Below are 21,436 nucleotides of genomic sequence, written 5' to 3' on the forward strand. Positions count from 1 at the left end.
ACTTGGGTGAAGACATGGGTGTTCGTGATCACATAGAACCAATTTGTGTTGAGAAGGGCATCCATAGTAGTGAGGCAGTGATGCTCTACTTGTAGAAAGGCGGCCTCTAATCATATATGGAGGGAATGGGGAAGCATGATGAGATTGTCTAGATGCATTTCTTCCAAACTTGGAAGGATAGAAAGGTGACTGTCAATGGTATGGAATTTGAAATCTCTAAGGAAACATTGCAAGGACTGGAGATTTCACCATGGAAGGAAAGAAATGGCGAAGGCATGCTAAGGTTAATGAGGAGCCCAGTTTGTGGAAAATTTTCAAACTCAAGGAGGAACCAACACAAATGTGCAGAGAGATTTTCACGAGAAGCCCTCCCTAAGCCTTGGGACACCATCTACTATGCATTCATTGGAAGGTTCTATTTTTAAGGCCAGGAGAAAACATGAGGAGGGTAAAACTTTCTACCTTATCCACGAGGGGCTTATGACCAAGTTGTATATCCAACACCTAGCACAAAATCCACCTCTTTTGGTTAACTCTTTGACCTCAGTGAACCCCAAAGTCTCCTTGGACCTTGGACTTGGGCCTAGCCATAAGAAGTTCAAGAAAACCCATGGCCCAAAAGTCAAAATGGACCCAGAAGCCAAAATCAGCCTCATCGAGTTGGACTCAGATACTAAGAAGGAGACACAAAGCACCAAGAGAACCAATAAGTACCTCCAATTAGATAAATTCAAGCCCTCCCTCTAAGAAAAAAAAAAGATTCCACATATGAGTCTTCTGATGGTGATGTCAAAGCCGCAAGAAAAAAGAGATTACCTCAATCTGCCCCTAGCCATCTCAGCCCTTCTCATATCTTTGACACCCTGGAGGCTACTCCAGCTAGAAGTGGGGGGAAGACATCACTTCCCCTAGAAAAGAACTCAACAAAGACACTGGGGAGAAAGGGAAGCAGAGCCATAGTAAGGCCAAACTTGAAAGCCTGGAACATTCTATAAAGGACCTAGTTGATAATCAAATTGGCATCTTCCAGTGATTTGAAATGTTGGTGGAGTTTTCCACCAAGGTCATGCACTCCACAACCACAACCTAATACTCCATGTAAGTCAAGAAGGAGGAGAAGGATTTGGGCAAAGCTACTGAAACCACCCAATCCATCTATGGCTTTCTGGCGAAGGACTGGCTAAAGACCATCTTAGACAAACTGGTTAAGGGTGAGGGGGAGGATGCGGTCAGGGATGTTGTTGAGGAAAATGATGATAAGCAAGGGCAAGAAGAGAGCAATTAGCCCTAGTTCTAGTGTTTTGTATGTGTAGTTTTTTTATGCGTAGTATTTTGAACTTGATACCCCATGGGGTCTTAGCTTTTAAGATTATGTTGATTAAGAGCACCATTTTGTATAGGAGTTGCTGTTACGTGTTAGAGTCTTTAATGGATATTAGTCTAAGGTACGATAGTACTATTAATCATGTTGTCGACAAATTTTGTTTTTTGAAGTTTAAAAATAGCATAGGATGGACAATTGGGAGGTTACCTCTGACCGATTGTTCTGCTGATTGTTCAGCCTATTTGTTACTTGGGGTCAACCCCCGTTCTTTTTTGGTTCCTGGGACATCAGTTAAACACGTAATAAGTTCCTGGGACCACTAGAAGCAATACATATTTTGTGGTCTTCCGGTCACTGGAAGCGCTCAGATTCATTGCATACGGCCGCTTGGAATGTGATGGAACACTGACTGACTGTGACTGGTGAGAGATAACACAGCCATTAGAGAAAGTTTTATCAACTGCGATTTTGCGCGGCCATTAATTATGAAGGAACTTGACTTTTAGGGTACACCGGCAACAACCCTTAACATACAGCCTCCCCCGCATATTTTCTTCTCAGCCATTAATGGAAACTGTACAATGCCAGACGTGGATGGTGAAGATTCGATCCGGACGACTTGCTCTCGATTCTGTATTTGGAGAGCTTAAAATGGCTTTTCATCTGGCCAGGGGCCATCTTGCCGCACAACATTTCCGAAATAAAATTGCGGCAACTTCAGGCAAATCCGGAATTCTGTTTTTCGAATTCTACCCTGCGAAAGAGACAGGAAGCTACCGAAAATAGCATCTTATCTCATCTTTGCTTGAATACGTAAGGCTGCATTTGAAAGGTTTGAGGTCATTGCGAGAGCGCCTGTATTTTTGCAAGGTAATTGCTAAGATCAGCTTGTTTCGCAAATATTTGTACGATTTTGAAAGCTCTCTTCAAATATTTGTGTAATTTCTGCAAATATTTGCGTATTTTAAATGTTCTTCGAAAATATTTGTATAAGTTCAAAAGATCTTTGAAACTATTTGTATAATTGTAAAAGATCTCAAGAAGATACCGAAAATAGCATCTTATCTTATCTTTGATTGAATACGTAAGGCTGCATTTGAGAGGTTAGAGGTCATAGGCAGAGCTCGGCTCAGTCGCCGGCATCAACATTTTCTTGATTATCCTGAATTTCAGTAAGGGAATCGTTATATTCTGTTTGTTTTGCAAATATTTGTGCGATTACTAAAGCTCTCTGTAAATATATTCGTAATTTCAAAAGCTCTTAGCAAATATTTGTGTAATTCAAGAATTTCATTGAAAAATATTAGCATAATTTTAAAGTTATTTGAAAGTGTATAATTTCTAAAAATCTTTGCAAATATTTGTTGTAATTTCACAGAAACACTTCACAAACAAAGCATTTAAGTCGTTGTTTTGCAAATATTTGTATAATTTGAAAAATTCTTTTGCAGGTATTTGAGGTTTACAATGGGCAGAGAAAGAATAGAACTAAAGAAAATAGAGAAAGCCGCAGCGAGGCATGTAAGTTTCTCGAAGCGGAGGAAGGGTTTGATAAAAAAGGCGAAGGAGCTCTCTATTCTCTGCGACGCGGAGATAGCGCTCATCGTTTTTTCTGCATCAGGGCAGCTCTTCGAGTACTCCAATACCAGGTACCATTTTCTCGTCCCTGATTTTATTTATTTAGGAAAAAATCTATAGTTTGTTATGAGATTATGCACGTCGTTAAAATGGAGGCAAGTATACAATCTTTATTAAAAACCTTATTAGAAATATAATTAATAAAAATGAAAATAGCGTAAATATAATGTCATTGTATATAATTTTCAAAGTTCTATTAAAAATAAAAAATAATTAAGAACATGTGTGATTCTTTTCTAGATATGGATTTTTTTATCTAGACTTTAATGTTTTAATTTTGGATCTATTTTATCATCCATATTATTTGCTTGAGGTATCTTATTGCATTATGATATCCTTTACCACAATGTTGAAGACATGTTACTATTACTCTAATCAATCATAAGCTATAGTCCTTGAAAAATAAAATTACTATAATATGATTCAAAAATATTAAGAAACATTGGAAGATTTTGAAATAACTAAAATTTAACAATATTAACACATTTTTAATTTCTTTTGTGATTTTCATATAAAATTCAAAGAATTTATGTTTGTGATTGATTTTTCCTTTTTCGATCATCTTATCTTCTTTTTTTTCTTTTTTTTTTCTATAAAAGTAGTATAGATCTCCCTAAGAATTTGATTTATTAAAAAAAATTAGTGTACTTTAACAATGTTAGGATTGCCAATGAGGTCAATATGTTTGGCTATTTCTAAATTATCCCTTAATCCAACCTTAGCCCTATTAAACAATAGGAAAATATTATCTTTAGATTTTGACAAAGAAAGTCTTAAAAACGTTTACTAGAAAATCATTTTTGTTTTAATTTTTCACTATTTTCATATATGATTCTTTTAACTTTGAATATGAGTTATTAGAGGTGGAAGACGTCATAGACATAGAAGAACTTTGATTCCTTTAGATTTTGATTTGTGAATTTATCCATGGTCATATAAACTTAGTAAGCTTGAAATTTATATATGTTTAAAAGAAATATTTTTCTTTACCAAATTTTTTTATTAATTTTACTACTACATGAATTATTATTTTCACCTCAAACTTGATAAGCTAATGGTTTGGTTCACTTTCTTTAAAAAATAATTATTTGACTTTCTTTAATTTGATTATGTATTGTATTATGGTTCCATTTGTACATTGAAAAAAAAGGTTCCTAGTCCTCTTACATTTGACTCCATCATTGTTTTTATTCTACTAGATGACTACTGTTATTTTACTATATAAGAAATAATATTTATCAAAATATAAAATCTTGATGTTATAATTTATTGATAATGTTAATCTCTTATAGATATACTTAATTTTTATTCTATGATCTATATAATCTCCTAGATTATACCATAGTAAATCATAATGAAAAAAATATTATGGATCAAAAATAATTTACTATTCTCCACATTTTATGAGGAATTAATCTAGTCATTATGGATCCTCTTCAAACATTATTTTTTTATCTATTATGAATTAATCTATATAGAACTAAACATAATCATGACATGATCTCATAAATATTTTTAGAAGTGCTCTTTTTCAATATTTGTTGCTACAATACATAACTAAAATTACACTCCATAAGCATGTAAATATGATTTTATCCAAATCATTTGGTTCTACTCTAACTTGATAGTAGCCACTAAATACAACTAAAAAGGAGAAATGTTTTGCATAAAATATGGTTGATGAAAATAACATTTAAGGTAGTAACCTTTAACTATCAATAGCTAAAATAGATATTATCTTTTTTAATTTTAATTTTGAAAATTTTACTAGTGGTAAAGTCAAATTATTAGCCAAATATTGGATACACAAATCTTACCCTCTAGAGTGTTTTCTCTTGATTTTGTTAGCTCTCTAAGGGTTGAATTTATCATACCTAAATTGGATTGTTTTATTTGATTGAGTATAAATATGATGTGCTTACATGGTAGTGTGAATTATTTTTATGTCACTATATTTCTAAGCAAAAGCTTCAAAAAATAAATGAGGCATCTCATAATTTTTTTAGATTCTAAATAATAGGTCAACTTTGTTCAAAGGTGTCTTAATTTAATTCATGATTAACTTGGAATGAGGACAAAATTGATGTAAGTATTTGGTATAAAATAATATGCTTGCAACAAATACAATGTAGCTATTTCATGATAATCATAAATAAATTCTTCTAATGGTATAATTTTTACCAAAAGGGATATCAAAGATACTAAAGAGTATTGTTAATGAACTTAGGGTTGTTCTTATGTACTTATTTATATTGGGAATTATTATGAATATTTTCATCATTTATTTATAGTATTCTTATTGTTACTCAGTAAACTATTTTATTATAAGCATTTATAACCTATTTCCCTCGTACAATGATTCATTTATGTGAATTGACATATTAATGATTAAAAATATGTTTAAAATATATGTGAAGTAATATAAAACAATGGCATGGCCACAAGTGTAATTATGGGAACCATAGTACTAATGAGGGATAAATTTTATTAGTACCCATAGATTAGTGGGCCAAGAGAGGCATACCAAATAATAGTTATTGGCATTACAAGAAAACAAAGGACCAAAGAAGGAATTTATAAGTCAAGGAGTGGGCATCAAAATTTGAGAGAGTATTGTTCCCATATCTATAGGCAAGATATGAAACATATTAAAAAATCTAGAATGCAAATTAGGTTCTTGTACTAAGTTGTCAATCAAAGTTTTAGAGTAGAGGTAGATTTAAAACTAGAAGGGGTAGGAATGAACAACTTTTATAACAAGCCCCTTTGAAGGGAGAGTAACATATTGATCAAGAAGTAATTGATAGGCAAGATTTTTCCAGATAGGAATAAAAAATCTTTTGGAGATATAATTTCATGAAAAAATATAAGATCCAAATAAATGGAATCAACATTTGTTAAAGAATATTGCAAGAGATGAATGGAACTAGTGTTTCCAAAAACCTTTTCACTTTGAAGACAAGCACTACTATAGACAAGCTTTTCAAAGCAGGATTTTGAGGGTGCAACAATAGAAATGAAACTTGAATACTAAGGCAACTCTCAATAGGAGGAGCCATGGAGATAGTCAATGGAAAGTAGCCCAAAAAAAAAAAAAGGTATTAAAAAAACCCTACTTCAGAATCTTATATTTGAATAGTAGAATCATAAAAAGTGAAGTACCTCCATTAAATGTGATGGAGGATGGCCACCATCAGACCAAAATATAAAGATGGTGTGAAAGAAACTAGGGATCTCTTACTAGGACAAAATCTTTACCTAGTGGATTTTTTGTGGTAGAATTATGGTCAATGGATATAAAGAAGAAAGATGTACTTTTGGCACCCCACTTGATGGATGAATAGGGATTATTTATATAGGATTTAACTCCTATTTTAACTTGTTGAACAAAGCCATAGAGATTGTTACATTATGGATCATAATGTAATTCTTATCCATAGAGTATTGGAAGAACAATGTGTTAAAAATTATAGGGGATAAAATTAGAAAATTTGTTAAGGAATATGAGCAATTGGATGATCAAAAATATGAGATGTGTGATAGGATATATATATAGGTACTATGATTTCTATTAGTCCCCAAACCAATTAAACTACACTCATAATTTGATATTATGTATTAGTCAATTATAGGGGAAGATTGTCTAATCTTGTGATCTAAACATGGTTCAAAAGGATGCTCATCATTAGAATTCTACAAAAAAGAAAAAGAGAATTAAAATGATATTGAAAGCTCTCAAATAGGCCAATATAAAGAAGGAGAAGAATAAAAGTTGGTAAAGAAGATTCTACTGATAAGAAGCCTAACCACAACTTTTTGCATAAGAAGTAAAGGATTCAACACTATTCATAATTAATAAAGCTAATCAAGTTGATAATGAATCAATAACATAAGATAATGGAGGAAACAAAAACATGGGTTGGGAGATCTCCATGGAAGAGTCAAAAGCCTTTACACTTGATTTTCTCTCTCATTTTTTCCTTTTTCCTCAAAATTTTAAATTTTCCTCGAATCACACATTATTTACCTCAAAATAAATCAATCTTTGTATATATTATACATGGAGTGACTTATACCTTGGGGAGTTAATTTTGGTAAATTTAGATGCCTAGTAAAGGGCATTTCTCTGTACTCGCCTAGTATAGTTGACCCTTACAAAAATTAACCCCAAAATCCCTATTAAAGGAGGCTTCCTCTATTCAAAAATCACAATTACAATACACAAGAATGCATTTCCCTCTATAGATCTTTCTTCTTTCTTCATTGGAGATGTAAAAATTGGCCATAAAGGGAGGAGATCTACATTCATACATCTAAGATTTCTTCTTCTATTCCTATTTAATATTTGTGGTGATTTATTAGCATTTACTATAGGTTTTATTGTCTTGCATGATTTCCTTTTGGGATTTTGTGTTGAGTGAAAGCTATTATATAAACATACTTGATCACATACTAAAGACAATTATATTTACATGGTATGATATGTTGCACTAAGGTTTAATCTCTATTTAATTATAGCATTTCTTTTATTTCAATTCAAGGTTAATTCCTAAATAGGGGCTTGACCAAGGAAACCCTCCAACCTTCAAGAGTTTCCCCTACTATTTGGTGTGCAAGTATAGATTCATAGAGTTTCAAATCTAGATTTGTAGATCTAAAACTGGAGTTAAAAGTATAGTACCAAGACCTCTAGATTTGTTTATTATGGGTATAGGTTGCCTCAATATTGACCTATGCTAGTATAGGACACTTCATTTTTTACCTATTCCTTTGACATTCAAAATTTCACAATAGAAATTTCAATCTATTAGGTTTTCATATTCTCATTAATTTCTAGTTTTAGTATAGTTTGACAAGGTTTCTACAAATATGAAGGTGCTTCATCTACTAACCCTCAATGTGATTCCATCTTCTTTCCCCTTCCTTCATATAGCTTACTTTGATACACTATATCTACTAACTTGTTATTTATTATTGCATAAATATACATTTGAATTTCCTTTCATTTACATCACATTTTCATCCCTGCATTCTTACATAGATAGAGAGGGCCTTAGAATAATACATATTATTGTCACTACATCTTGCATTATCACCCCTTCCTCTAATTGAGTTGTGATAATTAGGTTTATTCCAAAGAGGTTATAATGTTTTCGGCCCCTTCTAATCTACGTTTCAAATGGTTCTCTACTATTGATCGTCATCATGTCTTATACATTTTGGTGTATCTAGGTTCTTACATTTTCATTCTAATTTTAGTATTAGATCTACTTGGTTACATTATACACATCGAGTTAGATCTCTCTTGTATCACATATTTCATCATTGTGTGTATAGGTTCACCTTATACATTTTGGTGAACTCATTTCTTTTATGTGTTATACCTTTTGAGTGGACATTTGGATATTCTAGTTGTGATCTCTTTTGTGTCTTCATTGCAATTTAACTTTTTAATTGGATCCTCTTTGTATATTAGTCTTTGCACCTTCATATTTAGATCTACTTTGTATCCCCCTTGTTTGGTTACATTGTATAAGTATTAAAATCTTATTTGCATCTTCACATTGTTTTGTTACATTCCTATTTTTGAGCCCTAGTTGCATACTTTTAATCATAAAACTCTCTAAAATAGAGTATTGTGTAATCACTAATATGATCACCTTTATTATTTCTTCTCTCCACTAAACCCATGAGGTACATTATAGTTTATTTCATTTCATTATGTTTATATATCTTTATGATATTCTTGCATATAACATAATGAGGAACCCTAATGCAATACTTCTCTACAAGGAATGTTTCAAGATTATTATCAACATTTCATGTATCTTCTTGATGCATATTTGAACTAAATGCATGGAATATAGATATTACATAAGGGTATCTATAAATGAGATTGTTGTCAATCCTCTTAACTTTATCCCTCTTAGTTAAGATCAAACTCCTAATAATCATCAAAAAATTAATCATCTCCAAAATATTATCCATGATCCAAATTTTAGAAATTGTATAGATGATTTTTCTTCTAGATCTTTTGGTAACATTTCTTTTCCTTCACCTTTCAAGGATGGGAATACTATTATTTTGAAAGATAATATTCCTTCTACTATTCCCCCTTATACCATGCATGCTCATACAAGATGAATCATCTATTCCTTCTACAGTATAAACTACTTATAATGTAAGCTATTCTATCACCACTCAATAATGCTACAAAACTTTAGGACTAGATATTAATGAGAAAGGTATTACAATTTCTATTAATCCTTCTCAAAAATTTCATAAAGATGGTTTAAGTTTTGTTCCACTGGCTAACCCTTCTCAACTTTCTAAAGATCTTGTGATAGAAACACATTGATCTTATCAGTCTCCAAGCAATTGCTAATTCCCTTGATGATTTCCCTCCACCCATAATTGATAATGCTCCTATATCCCTACTTCCTAAAGTTCATCATGTTGATTATTTTCTTCCTTCTTCATCTAATTGACACTATCAACACTTTTCCTCAAGCATAGATAAGAGCATGATTTGTTGTCAATAGATTTAAATCTTTAATTTAATTTTTTTCTATTATATATCTTTAAGGCCTTGAAATAGGAGTGTTATATTATATTAATTTATTTTTATATTTAATCTTATTATTTATCTATTCAATTTTCTTTTAGAAAAGGATTATTACATAAAAAAAGAAAGCATAGACAAGTGGGACCTAATGCAGGAGCATCTTGGGTGAAGGGAAATCTTGAATCACCCAAAACAATATTTTTTATTCATCTTTCAATAAGGGTTTTCTCAATGAAAAGTTACTATTTCTAGAGGCCTACTATTTTTATAAGTTGGTTGTTTGAGCTCAAAATGTTATGTTTTCATCCCTCGAGGTTGTTGAAATGAAAATTTATAGAACAACCTATTTTGACACTTCCAAATTTTAATAAGGTATTTCAAGTTCATTGTGATGCCATTGGTAATGCAATTAGATTTATTTTGAGCCAAGAAGCTAAACTTATTGCCTACTTCAGAGAGAAGTTGAATGATGCAAAAGGAAATATATGATTAGGAGTTTCATGCTATAGTTTAGGCATTGAAGAATTGGAGATATTATATTTTCCTAAGGGTTTTGTTTTATATATTGATCATCAAGCTTTGCAATACTTGAATAGCCAAGGAAACTTGAATTAATGACATTTGAAATGAGTTAGGCTTTTGAAGATGTATACATTTTTGGAAGATAGGAGTGCAAATTCTAATATGGTTATTTATGCTCTTAGCAGGAGATAGATTTGGCTAAAAGATATGCAGATTGAGGTTGTTGGGTTTAATAAACTCAAGATTTTGTATTGAAAATTTCTTGATTTTGGTAGACCTTGGACATCTTGTACAAAACTTATTACTCTGATAGAACCACATGGTTGAATTTAATCATGTAGGATGATATGTTATTTAGAGGAATTCAATAGTGCATTCTAAGGAGTTCTATGAGGGAGAATCATATTAAAGGAAAGAATGGATACTTTGGACACGATAAAATTTTTTTTATGAGTAATGAAAATTTTTACTGGCTACAATTACAACATGATGCTACAAAATTCATACAAATTTGTAGAGTATGTCAGATGGAAAAAGGAGTCAAGCAGGTTACATGATTATAGAAGCCATTACCTATATGTGAGAAGCAATGAGAGGATATCAATATGGACTTTGTTGTTGGACGTTCACCGAGGACTTAGTTTTCAAATATGGTACATTTCATTTTGCAGAAGAAGAATAATGGTGTTATTCATGTAATAGAATTATTTTTGAGAGAAGTGGTAAGACTTCATGGTCTACTAAAGAGTGTAGTTTTATATTAAGACAAATTTAAAGTTTAGCTCATCACATCGCCCACAAACTAATGGATAGACAGAAGTAGTGAATAGGAGTTTGTGAAATTGGTTGTGACGTTTGTTTGGAGATAAACCAAAAGGATGGGATTTGATTTTAACAAAGGAAAAAAATTCATATAATAATTTTATTAATAGGAGCATTGGTAAATCACCATTTTAGATAGTATATGGAAGTTGTCCTAGAAGTGCTTCTAAATTGAGAAAATGGACTAAGGAAACACAAGTAGTGTCAAAGTTAAAGATTTAGTAGAACACTAAAATAAATTATGTGAGGAATTGAGGAATCATATTAATAAAGTTATACAAATTATAAGGGTAAGGACGATGAGAAAATGAGGCATTAGAAATTGCTGATAGGAGATGAAGTCATAGTTTGTTTGAGAAATGAGTGATATCTAGTTGGAACATATAATAAGTTAAAGATGAAGAATTTTGGACCATGCAAGATACTGAAGAAGCATGATTCAAGAAGTATCTATGAAGTAGAGTTGCCTAGTGAATCTGAATATTTCAGAACTATTTAATATTTTAGATCTGACAGAGTATCATGAAGGAGGTATTGAAGATAAGGTCACATAAGCACAATGGAGTATTCTAGCAATTACTCCAACTAAAAAGGAGATTCAAGGAATCTTGATAGTCATGTTGGTAGAAACATAAGGAACATGAGTTATAAAGAATATTCGATCAAATGAAAAGGATAACTTGTTTAAGATTCATCATTGTTGACAAGGGAGTAGGTTAATTCTCTTGGTTTTGCTCTAAACACATGTGATGTGATAGGGTCACATCATAAATTACCCTGGGTGTCTAATGTAGGAGTATCTTGTGTGAAGGGAAATCTTATATCAACCAAATAAAATTTCTAATTTGTCCTTCAATAAGGGTTATCTTAGTGTAGAGTTACTATTTATGGATGATTTCTATTCTTACTAAGTTAGTCATTTGAGCTTAGAGTGTTTTGATTTCATCATTGGAAGTCCATTATAGATATATCATCTTTCTAAATAAGTTTCATTGCAATTTCAAGTCTTTTTTTGAAGTTAATGAAATTTTTTGGTATTGGCAACATGGTATAAAAAGCTTTCAATTTAGTTTTGAAGGCATTAGAGACTTCAAAAAGAGATTAAATCTTGGATGATTAGAGCTTTTACACCTTATTTTTGTATATTAGGTCATGGCATTTCCAAAAATGGGTCATAATAGTCAATCAAAGAAACCATCAATGAGTTATGGTCTTTGGAAGCCGCACCACCTGAAATGGGCAAAACTTAAATTTCTTCAAAATTTCTTTTTCATTATAAAATTTGTGTGGCCTTCTCTATTGTAATAAATATTAAAAAAATTAGGCTTGCCTCAGGTTCTAAGGTTAAATTTCTAGAACATTCTTGGGTAGTGGAAAATTGCCTAAATAAATAAGGCATGTAGGGTTGCCCATGGCAATTCTAGGATGTTGGTGTTGGCTTTGGCTTACAGAATATGTTAAGACAAACTACCATGTGGCTTTGCATATTTTATTTTTAAAATTTGTGAATCTATACTTTTGGATATAATAAGAAGCCAACCTTTTGTTCTTCCAACTTGTTGTTATTTATCTATTTCTATTATGTATTTGTATTATTAAGGGGATTACCTTTTATTAGGATTATTACAAAAGTATCTTACATACTATAATAGCATTAATAAATAGTGAGAAAAAAAATTGAAAAGTGAGAAAAAAACTTTTGATGAAAGAGGTAAATAAAGTCATTTGATAATTTTATCCAAACAAATGATCACATTTGGATGAATTTATTGTAGGTTTCTTTCCAAACAGTTGGAGAATAACTAGATTTGATATTCATAAAGAAGTGGACAAATATAATCAAAGACAAGGATGTTGGGATCCCTAAATTATACATTCCTAGCTCTCACACCCAAAAATATACACCATTAGACCAAAATAATTATGTAATACCTAATAGGAGAACAATAGCCAATGGGATCATAGTGACTCATGAAAGCATTCATACAGGTTATAAAACTAGAGAAGAAAACATGATAACTGAGCTACACTTTTAAAGTGTATTATTTGGTTAACAATTTTTCATTGTCCTCAAAAGTTTGGTTTTTTGGAAGAATGTATAAAATGGATAAAGGATAAAATTTCCTAGTTATTTTTCTTATAAGTTGTTAGTATCTTATTTTTGCATTTGGAAAGGAAATTTTAGGAATTTTGGATATTTTAATACAATAGTGGAGTTCATTTCTCTCCTCAATAGCCAAACTTTTTCTTGACACTTGGATTTTATCCTAGATTCTGCACCTTCAAGAAAATTGAACTAAAAATTTAGCTACTCTTATTTTGATAAATTATTAGTCAAGTAGTAGGATTTAGGATGATGCAAGCACAAGGGAAACTTTTGTTTGAACCTAATATGCATAAGCAATTATCTTAGAGTTAGATCCATCACGAATGTGGATGAACCATTTGTATGCATACTTCTTGTCAAGAAGGATGAAGCAATAATAATTTTCTAAATACAACCTAAGGATTTTGTGTTGATTGTACAAAAGATTTGCCACAAATTAGAGAATAAATCCTTATGAAAGGGTGAATGAAACCCTAGATACAAATTTAATGTACAATATAGTTAGCACGTGCTAGTTTTTACAATCATAATTATTGAGATAACTTAATCTATTATTAGCTTAACTTGATTACATGAAACAATCCATACATTTAGCTAAGTGAATGAAGTAATCTTAGAACCTTGTTAATTGAATAAATAGATGTTGTGGTTATTATTCCAATAGGAAGTACATGCAAGTGAGGCAATAATAATGATAAAAAATTACTAAATATTTTTAAATAAATGTAAGATAAATAGATATGGATAAGGATTAAATCATGAACAAAAAATGAAACAAGAGTATGCCACTTATTGACATGTTATTTTGATAAACTATCACAACAAAATAAAATAAGTAGATCACTAATATTAATTTTCTTGTTACAATTTTATTAAATATATATTATTTGACATGTCTACTAATTAAAACTATTGTAAGTTCATACTTAACTATTGGTGCATTGAATTTTATAATAAAAAGTTTTCAGATTTTTTGATGCTTTTATAAATTCTCTTCTTATAATAATAAATATCAATTATATATTAAATGATAGTCTTTAACGCTAGAATTTGTGTACCTTTTGTATTTAGAAACTAACTAAAAAAATCAATATGTATATTTTTTCTAAAATATATAATTAATTTTTTAATTATTAATTTAACATTTCTTGTTTTCTAAAGCATGAAGAGAATCTTGAGGAAGTATTGTGAAATCTTTGCCGGAATTATATTTGAGGTAAATTTTCACTACATTTTTTGGGCATATTCATAAGAAATCATTTACTCAAATAGTGAATGCTTATTATCTTTACAAAGTATCATTAAAGTTATTGAGAAAAATCATTCGAAAAAATTCATATTCAATAAAAATAGAACACACAATCAAATAGTAAAATATAGAATCCATGCATATATCTATTAATATTTTCTTTAAGTGTAAGTTTCATTTATTTATTTCTACCCCTAAATAAACATGATATTGTGATGATACTATCATACGTTCTTGTTACTAGCTACAATATAGGGATCAAAATGACTCTAATTATGAACAAACCATGCTTCTATTTCAAGCAAATATTATCCCACTAATATTTTTTAGTAATATTTTCTTAAGTTATTGCATAAGATGATGATACCATTTAAAAAAAATTCTTAGAATTGGGTTGGTTATATTGGGGCTATTGATGTGTTCTTAGTCATTTTTATGTCTAGTTTTATATCTTTTTTCTATATTATTGTCTTGAAATTTAGTGTGTCAACTCTTACATGGAGCTTTTCTTTTGTAATTATCTTCTATATTTATTTTATTGAATGTTATCCTTGTTGAAAAAATGTAGCGTCGAGAAGACATTATTATCCTTTGATTGAACAAATTAATAATACCAGACTAATTGGTATTATGTTTGTAAAAAAAGGTATTTTAAAAGGGAAAGACTAAAAAACTCAATGAGTGGATGAAATTTATTCAATTGTGCAACTATAAGACAAATGAAATAGTTGTCTTCATTATCATAGAATGCAAATCAAGACTTCTTGATCAATGCCAAACACATATATTGAAAAATGTAATGTAAAATGAAATATTACATATATAATACAAAACAAGATAATAAAAATCACACATATATATGTATATTGGGTAAGTGGACAAAGAAGAGGGACCAAAAAATTTACACATTCTTTTTTTCCCTCAAAAAATGCAATAAAGTGTGTGTGCAATGTAGTGCATGCATATTATGGCTTGGATTGATCAAGCCTTAGGTTTGGCAATTTAAAACATAGCATGTGTTCCCTATAATGTGTACACCCTCTGTAAAGTTCCTAAATAAATATAAATATGTGAAAAAACTTATAAATAGATAAGTAAAACACAATAGGATCTACCATATCCTTTTTAGCTCTAGGACCATATATTAAATGTAACATTTAAATATAAGCAATCCTTTCTTATACTTAAGTTGCATATTAAGTATATAATTTTAGGATGTTTGAGAGTAGTTTAAGATTCATAGGAGATAAGATAAATATTTTGGATTCTACATAGTTTTTAAGAAATTTTAGACTTATCTAAATTTCAAGAATTAACACATTGTCTTCAACATAATTCACATTAGACTATTGATTGTAATCTTAAGCCCTTCACTAGTAGATGATTTTTTAAGGATTATTTCACATTACATAACAATTTAGTTTGGTAATTGACATTTGTGTTTAACCGAGAGAGAGAGAGAGAGAGAGAGAGAGAGAGAGAGAGAGAGAGAGAGAGAGAGAGAGAGAGAGAGAGAGAGAGAGAGAGAGAGAGAGAGAGAGAGAGAGAGAGAGAGAGAGAGAGAGAGAGAGAGAGTCCCTTGTCAATGGTAGGTGAGGAAGATGGCTTTCACTTTATTACCAAGGAAAGATTTTGAACACTCATTCATATGGGTTTAAATGGATAGAATTAGATTATTTTGCCCCTTACTTTAGTAGATTATTGTGACCACTACCCTATATCTCTTGTACTGACCCCTCCATCCCAATAATTAAGAACAGTACTGTTCTAGAGAGAGAAGAGAGAGAGAGAGAGAGAGAGAGAGAGAGAGAGAGAGAGAGAGAGAGAGAGAGAGAGAGAGAGAGAGAGAGAGAGAGAGAGAGAGAGAGATCACATTAATCATTGTAAGGGACATATAACCCATTAGGACCCATTTGAATAAATTGACTATTGTAGGACTCGCTAATTGGTTCTAGGTAGTCCTAATTTATCATAAGGGGTCATAATGATACCTAAGTGGTCTAAGGAAAGAACCCATTACAACCCCTTAAGATACATTAGGGTCCCAATAAGACATATTAGAAAATATTAGTACATCTTATAACACATTAAGGGATGTAAACACATTACTATGTTCTAATGGGTCCTAATATGTCCTAATGGATTGTAATGGGGCCTAAGTGGTCCTAGGAACTCAAAAGACACATTAAACCCCCTTTTGATCTATTAGGACTCATTAAAGCACATTGGGACACATGAGTTCCCCTTAAAACACATTAATTTTGTAGGACACACTTTAGGGTTCTAATGTGTCTTTATGAGCCCTCAAGTGTCCTAAGGAGTTGTAATTGATCTTTTGTGATCAAACAACCTTTCCAATCTCATTAAAACCTCTTAAGACATATTAGAACCCATTAAGACATATTAAAACCCATTGGGGCACATTAAAACTCATCAAGGCCTCTTATGTGTCCTAAGGAATACTAATTCATCATAAGGTGGCATAATGTTTCCTAAGTGGTCCTGGGACCCCTTAAGAATATGTATGACCCCTTATACAACATAAGGACACCAAAAAATATTAACTCCCATAAATACCCCTTAAAACACATTAAGATGCATAGGACACATTAAAGGATTTTAGTGGTCCCTAATGGTTTATAATGTATCATAAGGGGGCATAATGGGTCCTAAGAGGTACTAAGACACCTTAGAACCCATTGCATCCCCTTAGGACACATTAGGACCTCTAAGAAACTCTTAGAACACATTAATCATTGTAGGCCACACTTTAGGAGCCTAATGTGTCCTAACAAGTCCTAATGTGTCTTAATGGGACATAAGTGTTCCTAAGACTTCTAAGGATCCATTAGGATAACTAAGGGCACATTAAGACCCTTTTGGACAAAATAGAACCCATAGAACCCAATAATACCCTTAGAATACATTAATAGGTGTAGGATGTACTAATTAGTTCTAATGTGTCTTAATGGTTCCTAATGTTTCCTAAAGAGTTTTAATGAGACATGTCATCTTAGGACCCTTTAGGACACATTATAATAGATTTGAACCCATTATGACACCGTAGAGTACATTAATCGTCATAAGAAAAACTAATATCTCCTAAAGTGTTAATAATGAGACCTACATGGCCCTAGGATCCAGTATGATGCCTTGTAATATATTAGGATTAGTTAGGACACATTAGAAACCATTAATACCTATGGATACATTAAGGGGCATATCACACACTAATGGGTTTGAATGTGCCCTAAAGGTTCCTATGGTATCCTAAGGGATTGTCTTAATGTGTTCTAAGGAATCCTAATAAGTCCTAGTGTGTTCTAAGGGATTTTAATGGGTCCTAAGTACTCCTAAAACCCACTAAGACACATTACAACCTGTTAGGATGCATTAGAACCTGCTAAGGCACATTAGGTTAAAAATAGGTCAAAAGAGTATATAAGGGATCCAAAAAGGTAGATAGATGTGATGAAAATATTAACTCCCTTCTGATAGGAAAATAAAGATGAAGAAGTGAGTGACAAGACCAAAAGGAAGATGAAGATATGATTGAGAAGAACCAAGAAGATGAACAAAACTAACTAACGTGTCCATGAAAGATAAAGAAGACTCTATCAATACTCAAGTGTAAACTTAAGCTAGAATGAACCCTAGAGTGCAAGCTAGTATGCAAAGTGCACGTGAAAGGATTATATAAGTAGTATCTTTTCTATCATTTAGCCTTATTAGGGACATTGGAAAATTATACAATCATCACTAGTATAACTACGAGGATATGAATATGATCTATATTAGATAGGTATATGGGAATCTATCCTATCCATCAAAGATGTAAAGGTCAAGATGAGGGTGCATTTAGATTCCCCAGATTTAGTATAGCAAGATTATGCTTGCACCAAGACAAAATGCCGAGATGAACATAAACATGCACTTTCAAAAAGAAGACAAGGATGTAATGTTCAAGATCCTAAGTGTTAAGTGGGTCAAGCAAGATGCTCAAGACATCTAAGATCTAACAAAGTACACCTACAGAGAGAAATTAAAGGGAAAATGCCCCATGCTCCCAATCCTATAGCTCATGACATCTGTGAGAGACTATTAGGGATGGAAAACTTGGTAATGCAATCATCACAAATAACACACAAAGATAATAAGCCAACAAGTCTCTATTAGTTTTCAGTTTAAGTGTGTCTTAAAGTCACATGATCATCTTCCATAGACTTAAGTTTGGTAGTGAGAAATGTCGCAACATTCTAAACTAGACAAGGGATCCAATAAGTGTTGAGAAACACTTGATGCCAAGGGGAAGTGTTGAAAAAAATTGTTTGAGAGTTGCAAAGAAATCCTAAAACACTTAAGAGACCTTGATAAGCATGGACAATATGTGCCCCCTAGACATAGACAATAATGAGTTCTAAGGTAGAAAAGGTAAAGAAATGTGAGATGAATGGTTTGGAGTACAAAGCAAGATATTAATAGACATAGATGCAAAGGTCTCAAGTAGCACCTATTTCCATGTTTTCACCACTTAGAAGGGTTTTCTTTTTTCTTATCTTTTTTAGGATCTTTAATGATTTTTTAATATTTTTGAGATATTTGATATTTTTGGTGATACATCAGAGCACCTATTACTATGTTTTCACTAAGATGATCATTTTTTAGGACCATTGAACTGCATTTTTGGATTTTTCCAGCATCATATATATATATATATATATATATATATATATATATATATATATATATATATATATATATATATATTTCATAATCATTAAGTATATACAAGCACTAAGCAATGGGATCACTAAGAATAGAATTTCTTCAAATGTAGTATATTGATGGGCTCAGGGAGCTATTGTACTTCAAGTGTAGAGAGTTGATAAGAACCAAAGCCAAAAGCAGTAGTAACAATGTAAGGACCCATCCACTTAGGTTCAAACTTTCCCTTCTATTATTTATTTTGTTGATTCTTCAGATTGTCTCCAAGGACAAGGTCACCAACTTGAAACTCCCTAGGATGGACTTTCTTATTGTAGCTAGTAAACATTCAAATTTGATATGATCTCATGTGATCAAAAGAAACCTTGTGGTATTCATCCAAGAGATTAGCCTCTTGTATTCTCATAGCTCTATAGTCCTCATTAGTAATCAGCCCTTCCATGCAGACTTGCAAGGAAGGAATCTCAACCTCTAATGGTAAAACAACCTCAAAAGCATAGACTAGAGAAAAATTTGTAGCCCTAGTAGGCATGTGTATGCTATTCCTATATGCCCATAGTGCAAGATTAATCTGTAGATGTCAATCACATCCAAACTTATGTATAGTTATATGTAAGATTTTGAGCAGTGTCCAATTCAAAGCCTCAACTTGACCATTCCCTTGGGAGTACTATATAGAGGAATAATGTTGTTTAATCTTAAATTTCTTGCAAAGTTGTATGTGGTCCTTATTATTGAATTATCCTCCATTTTTAATGACTATAGAGGAGGGAATGTCATAGGAAAAGATGATGTGATTTAGGATGAAGAGAGAAACATGTTTTCCTATAGCTATAGAAAAATGCATAACTTCAACCCATTTAATGAAATCCTCAGTAGCTATAGTATAAATTTATTTCTAGTAGAAGAACTAGGATGTATTTACCAACCACGTCAAAGGCACATTGTTGAAAAGGCCAATGTATGATAGAAGGAATCAACTCAAGTCTAGGGGCATGAATCAAATTACCATGGAGTTAATACTTTTTGTAGAAGTACGCATACTACATGACATTAGCTTGTATAGTAGGCCAATTGTAACCAAACCTAAGCATTTTTTGAGCTTGTGTGAACCCATTAGAGTGAAACCTACGAATATTGTCATGGATTTTAGATAATTCTCTTTTGGACTAATCCTTCTCTAAGAACCTAAGTAGTATTCTATCTAGACCCTTCCTATACAAGTTACTAGAGATAGTGGTATAGTAGGAGGTAATTTGAATGAGTTGGCAGTTTTCATTGTGGGTTAGATTTCCAAGAATAATTTGGTCACATAGCTAAGAATAGATGGTGGCATATAAATATGGTTCACAACCAACAACAATACAAATGACTCTATTGTTAGGGGAATCATAGACGGGATGACATAGCTCTTCCACTAGGAATTTAAACCAAGACTCATGTTCTTGCAATTTTAAGATAGATACCAAGGTAGCCATAGCATTAACAACCTTATTTTTAGCTAAAAGATTTTGTTGAAAGGTAACAAAGGTGAAATAGTTCCTCAAAGAAACAATCAACTTCTTGTAGGGAATCAACTTGCTATCCATAGTTTGATAATCATTGTTCATTTGATTTATGACAGGTTGTGAGTCTCCATAGATATGTAGCTCATTGATTCTCCATTTAATAGCCAACTTGATCCTATTTGTAAGAGGCTCATATTCTTGTACGTTATTTTTGCAAGGGAATAATAACTTTTAGGAATTAGAAATAGTGTATCCATGGGGTGTAACATACAAAATACCAGCTCCAACACCATTTTGAGTATGGGATCCATTGAAGAACATCTTCCAATTCCTTTGAGTGACATACATGATAAATGAATCTGCAAAACCTATTCACATAGAAACACTATCTTGAAGTGGGAAATCGACAAGTTGGTATGTACTAGCTTGTCTATCTATGGCTTTATGTGCAAAGTATTCAATGTCAAATTTGGAAAGAATCATCATCCATTTAGAAATTTAACCAGTGAGTGCATCTTTACTTAGGGGGTACTTAATAGAGTTAATTTTGGCAACCAACTGTGTAGTATGAACTAGCATATAGTGTCGAATCCTTTTGGATGCAAACACTATAGCGAGATAAGGCTTATCAATACTGTTGTAATTGACCTATTAAGAAACTAGAGTTATGTTGATGTAATAACGAGCTTGCTTCTTTCCATGTTCATCGTGTTATGCTAGTAATGCCCTCTAAGCAAGTAGTTGTAGCTAAGATGTACAAAATTAAAGGCTTTCCCAAAATAGGAGGCTAGGCCAAATATTTCATGATTTGATTAAGGTTGTTATCACATTCTCTATTCCACACACATGTAGACCCCTTATACAATATTTTGTTGAAGGGTTGTGATCTATCATCTTAGTTGAGAAATATACCTCCTTATAGATTGAAAACGTCCTTGAAGACTTCTTAATTGACTAATACTACAAGGAGGTGGCA

General features: G+C 31.7%; 1 protein-coding gene across 1 annotated transcript in view; it reads left to right on the forward strand.

Moving 5' to 3' along the window:
• The first annotated feature begins 2,094 nt into the window (after window positions 1-2,094).
• LOC149533973 (MADS-box transcription factor 22-like) overlaps window positions 2,095-21,436 on the forward strand; it is a 162,925-nt gene continuing 143,583 nt past the window's right edge. The window contains exons 1-3 of the mRNA XM_089805946.1: window positions 2,095-2,194; window positions 2,776-2,973; window positions 14,140-14,194. Of these exons, the coding sequence (XP_089662072.1) occupies window positions 2,792-2,973; window positions 14,140-14,194 (237 nt within the window). The 5' untranslated portion in view covers window positions 2,095-2,194; window positions 2,776-2,791. The remainder of the gene's footprint in view (window positions 2,195-2,775; window positions 2,974-14,139; window positions 14,195-21,436) is intronic.

The sequence above is a fragment of the Cupressus sempervirens genome, chromosome 10 (assembly GCF_028749045.1).
Source record: "Cupressus sempervirens isolate cs-2001-9-10 chromosome 10, ASM2874904v1, whole genome shotgun sequence".
NCBI classification, from domain to species: Eukaryota; Viridiplantae; Streptophyta; class Pinopsida; order Cupressales; family Cupressaceae; genus Cupressus; species Cupressus sempervirens.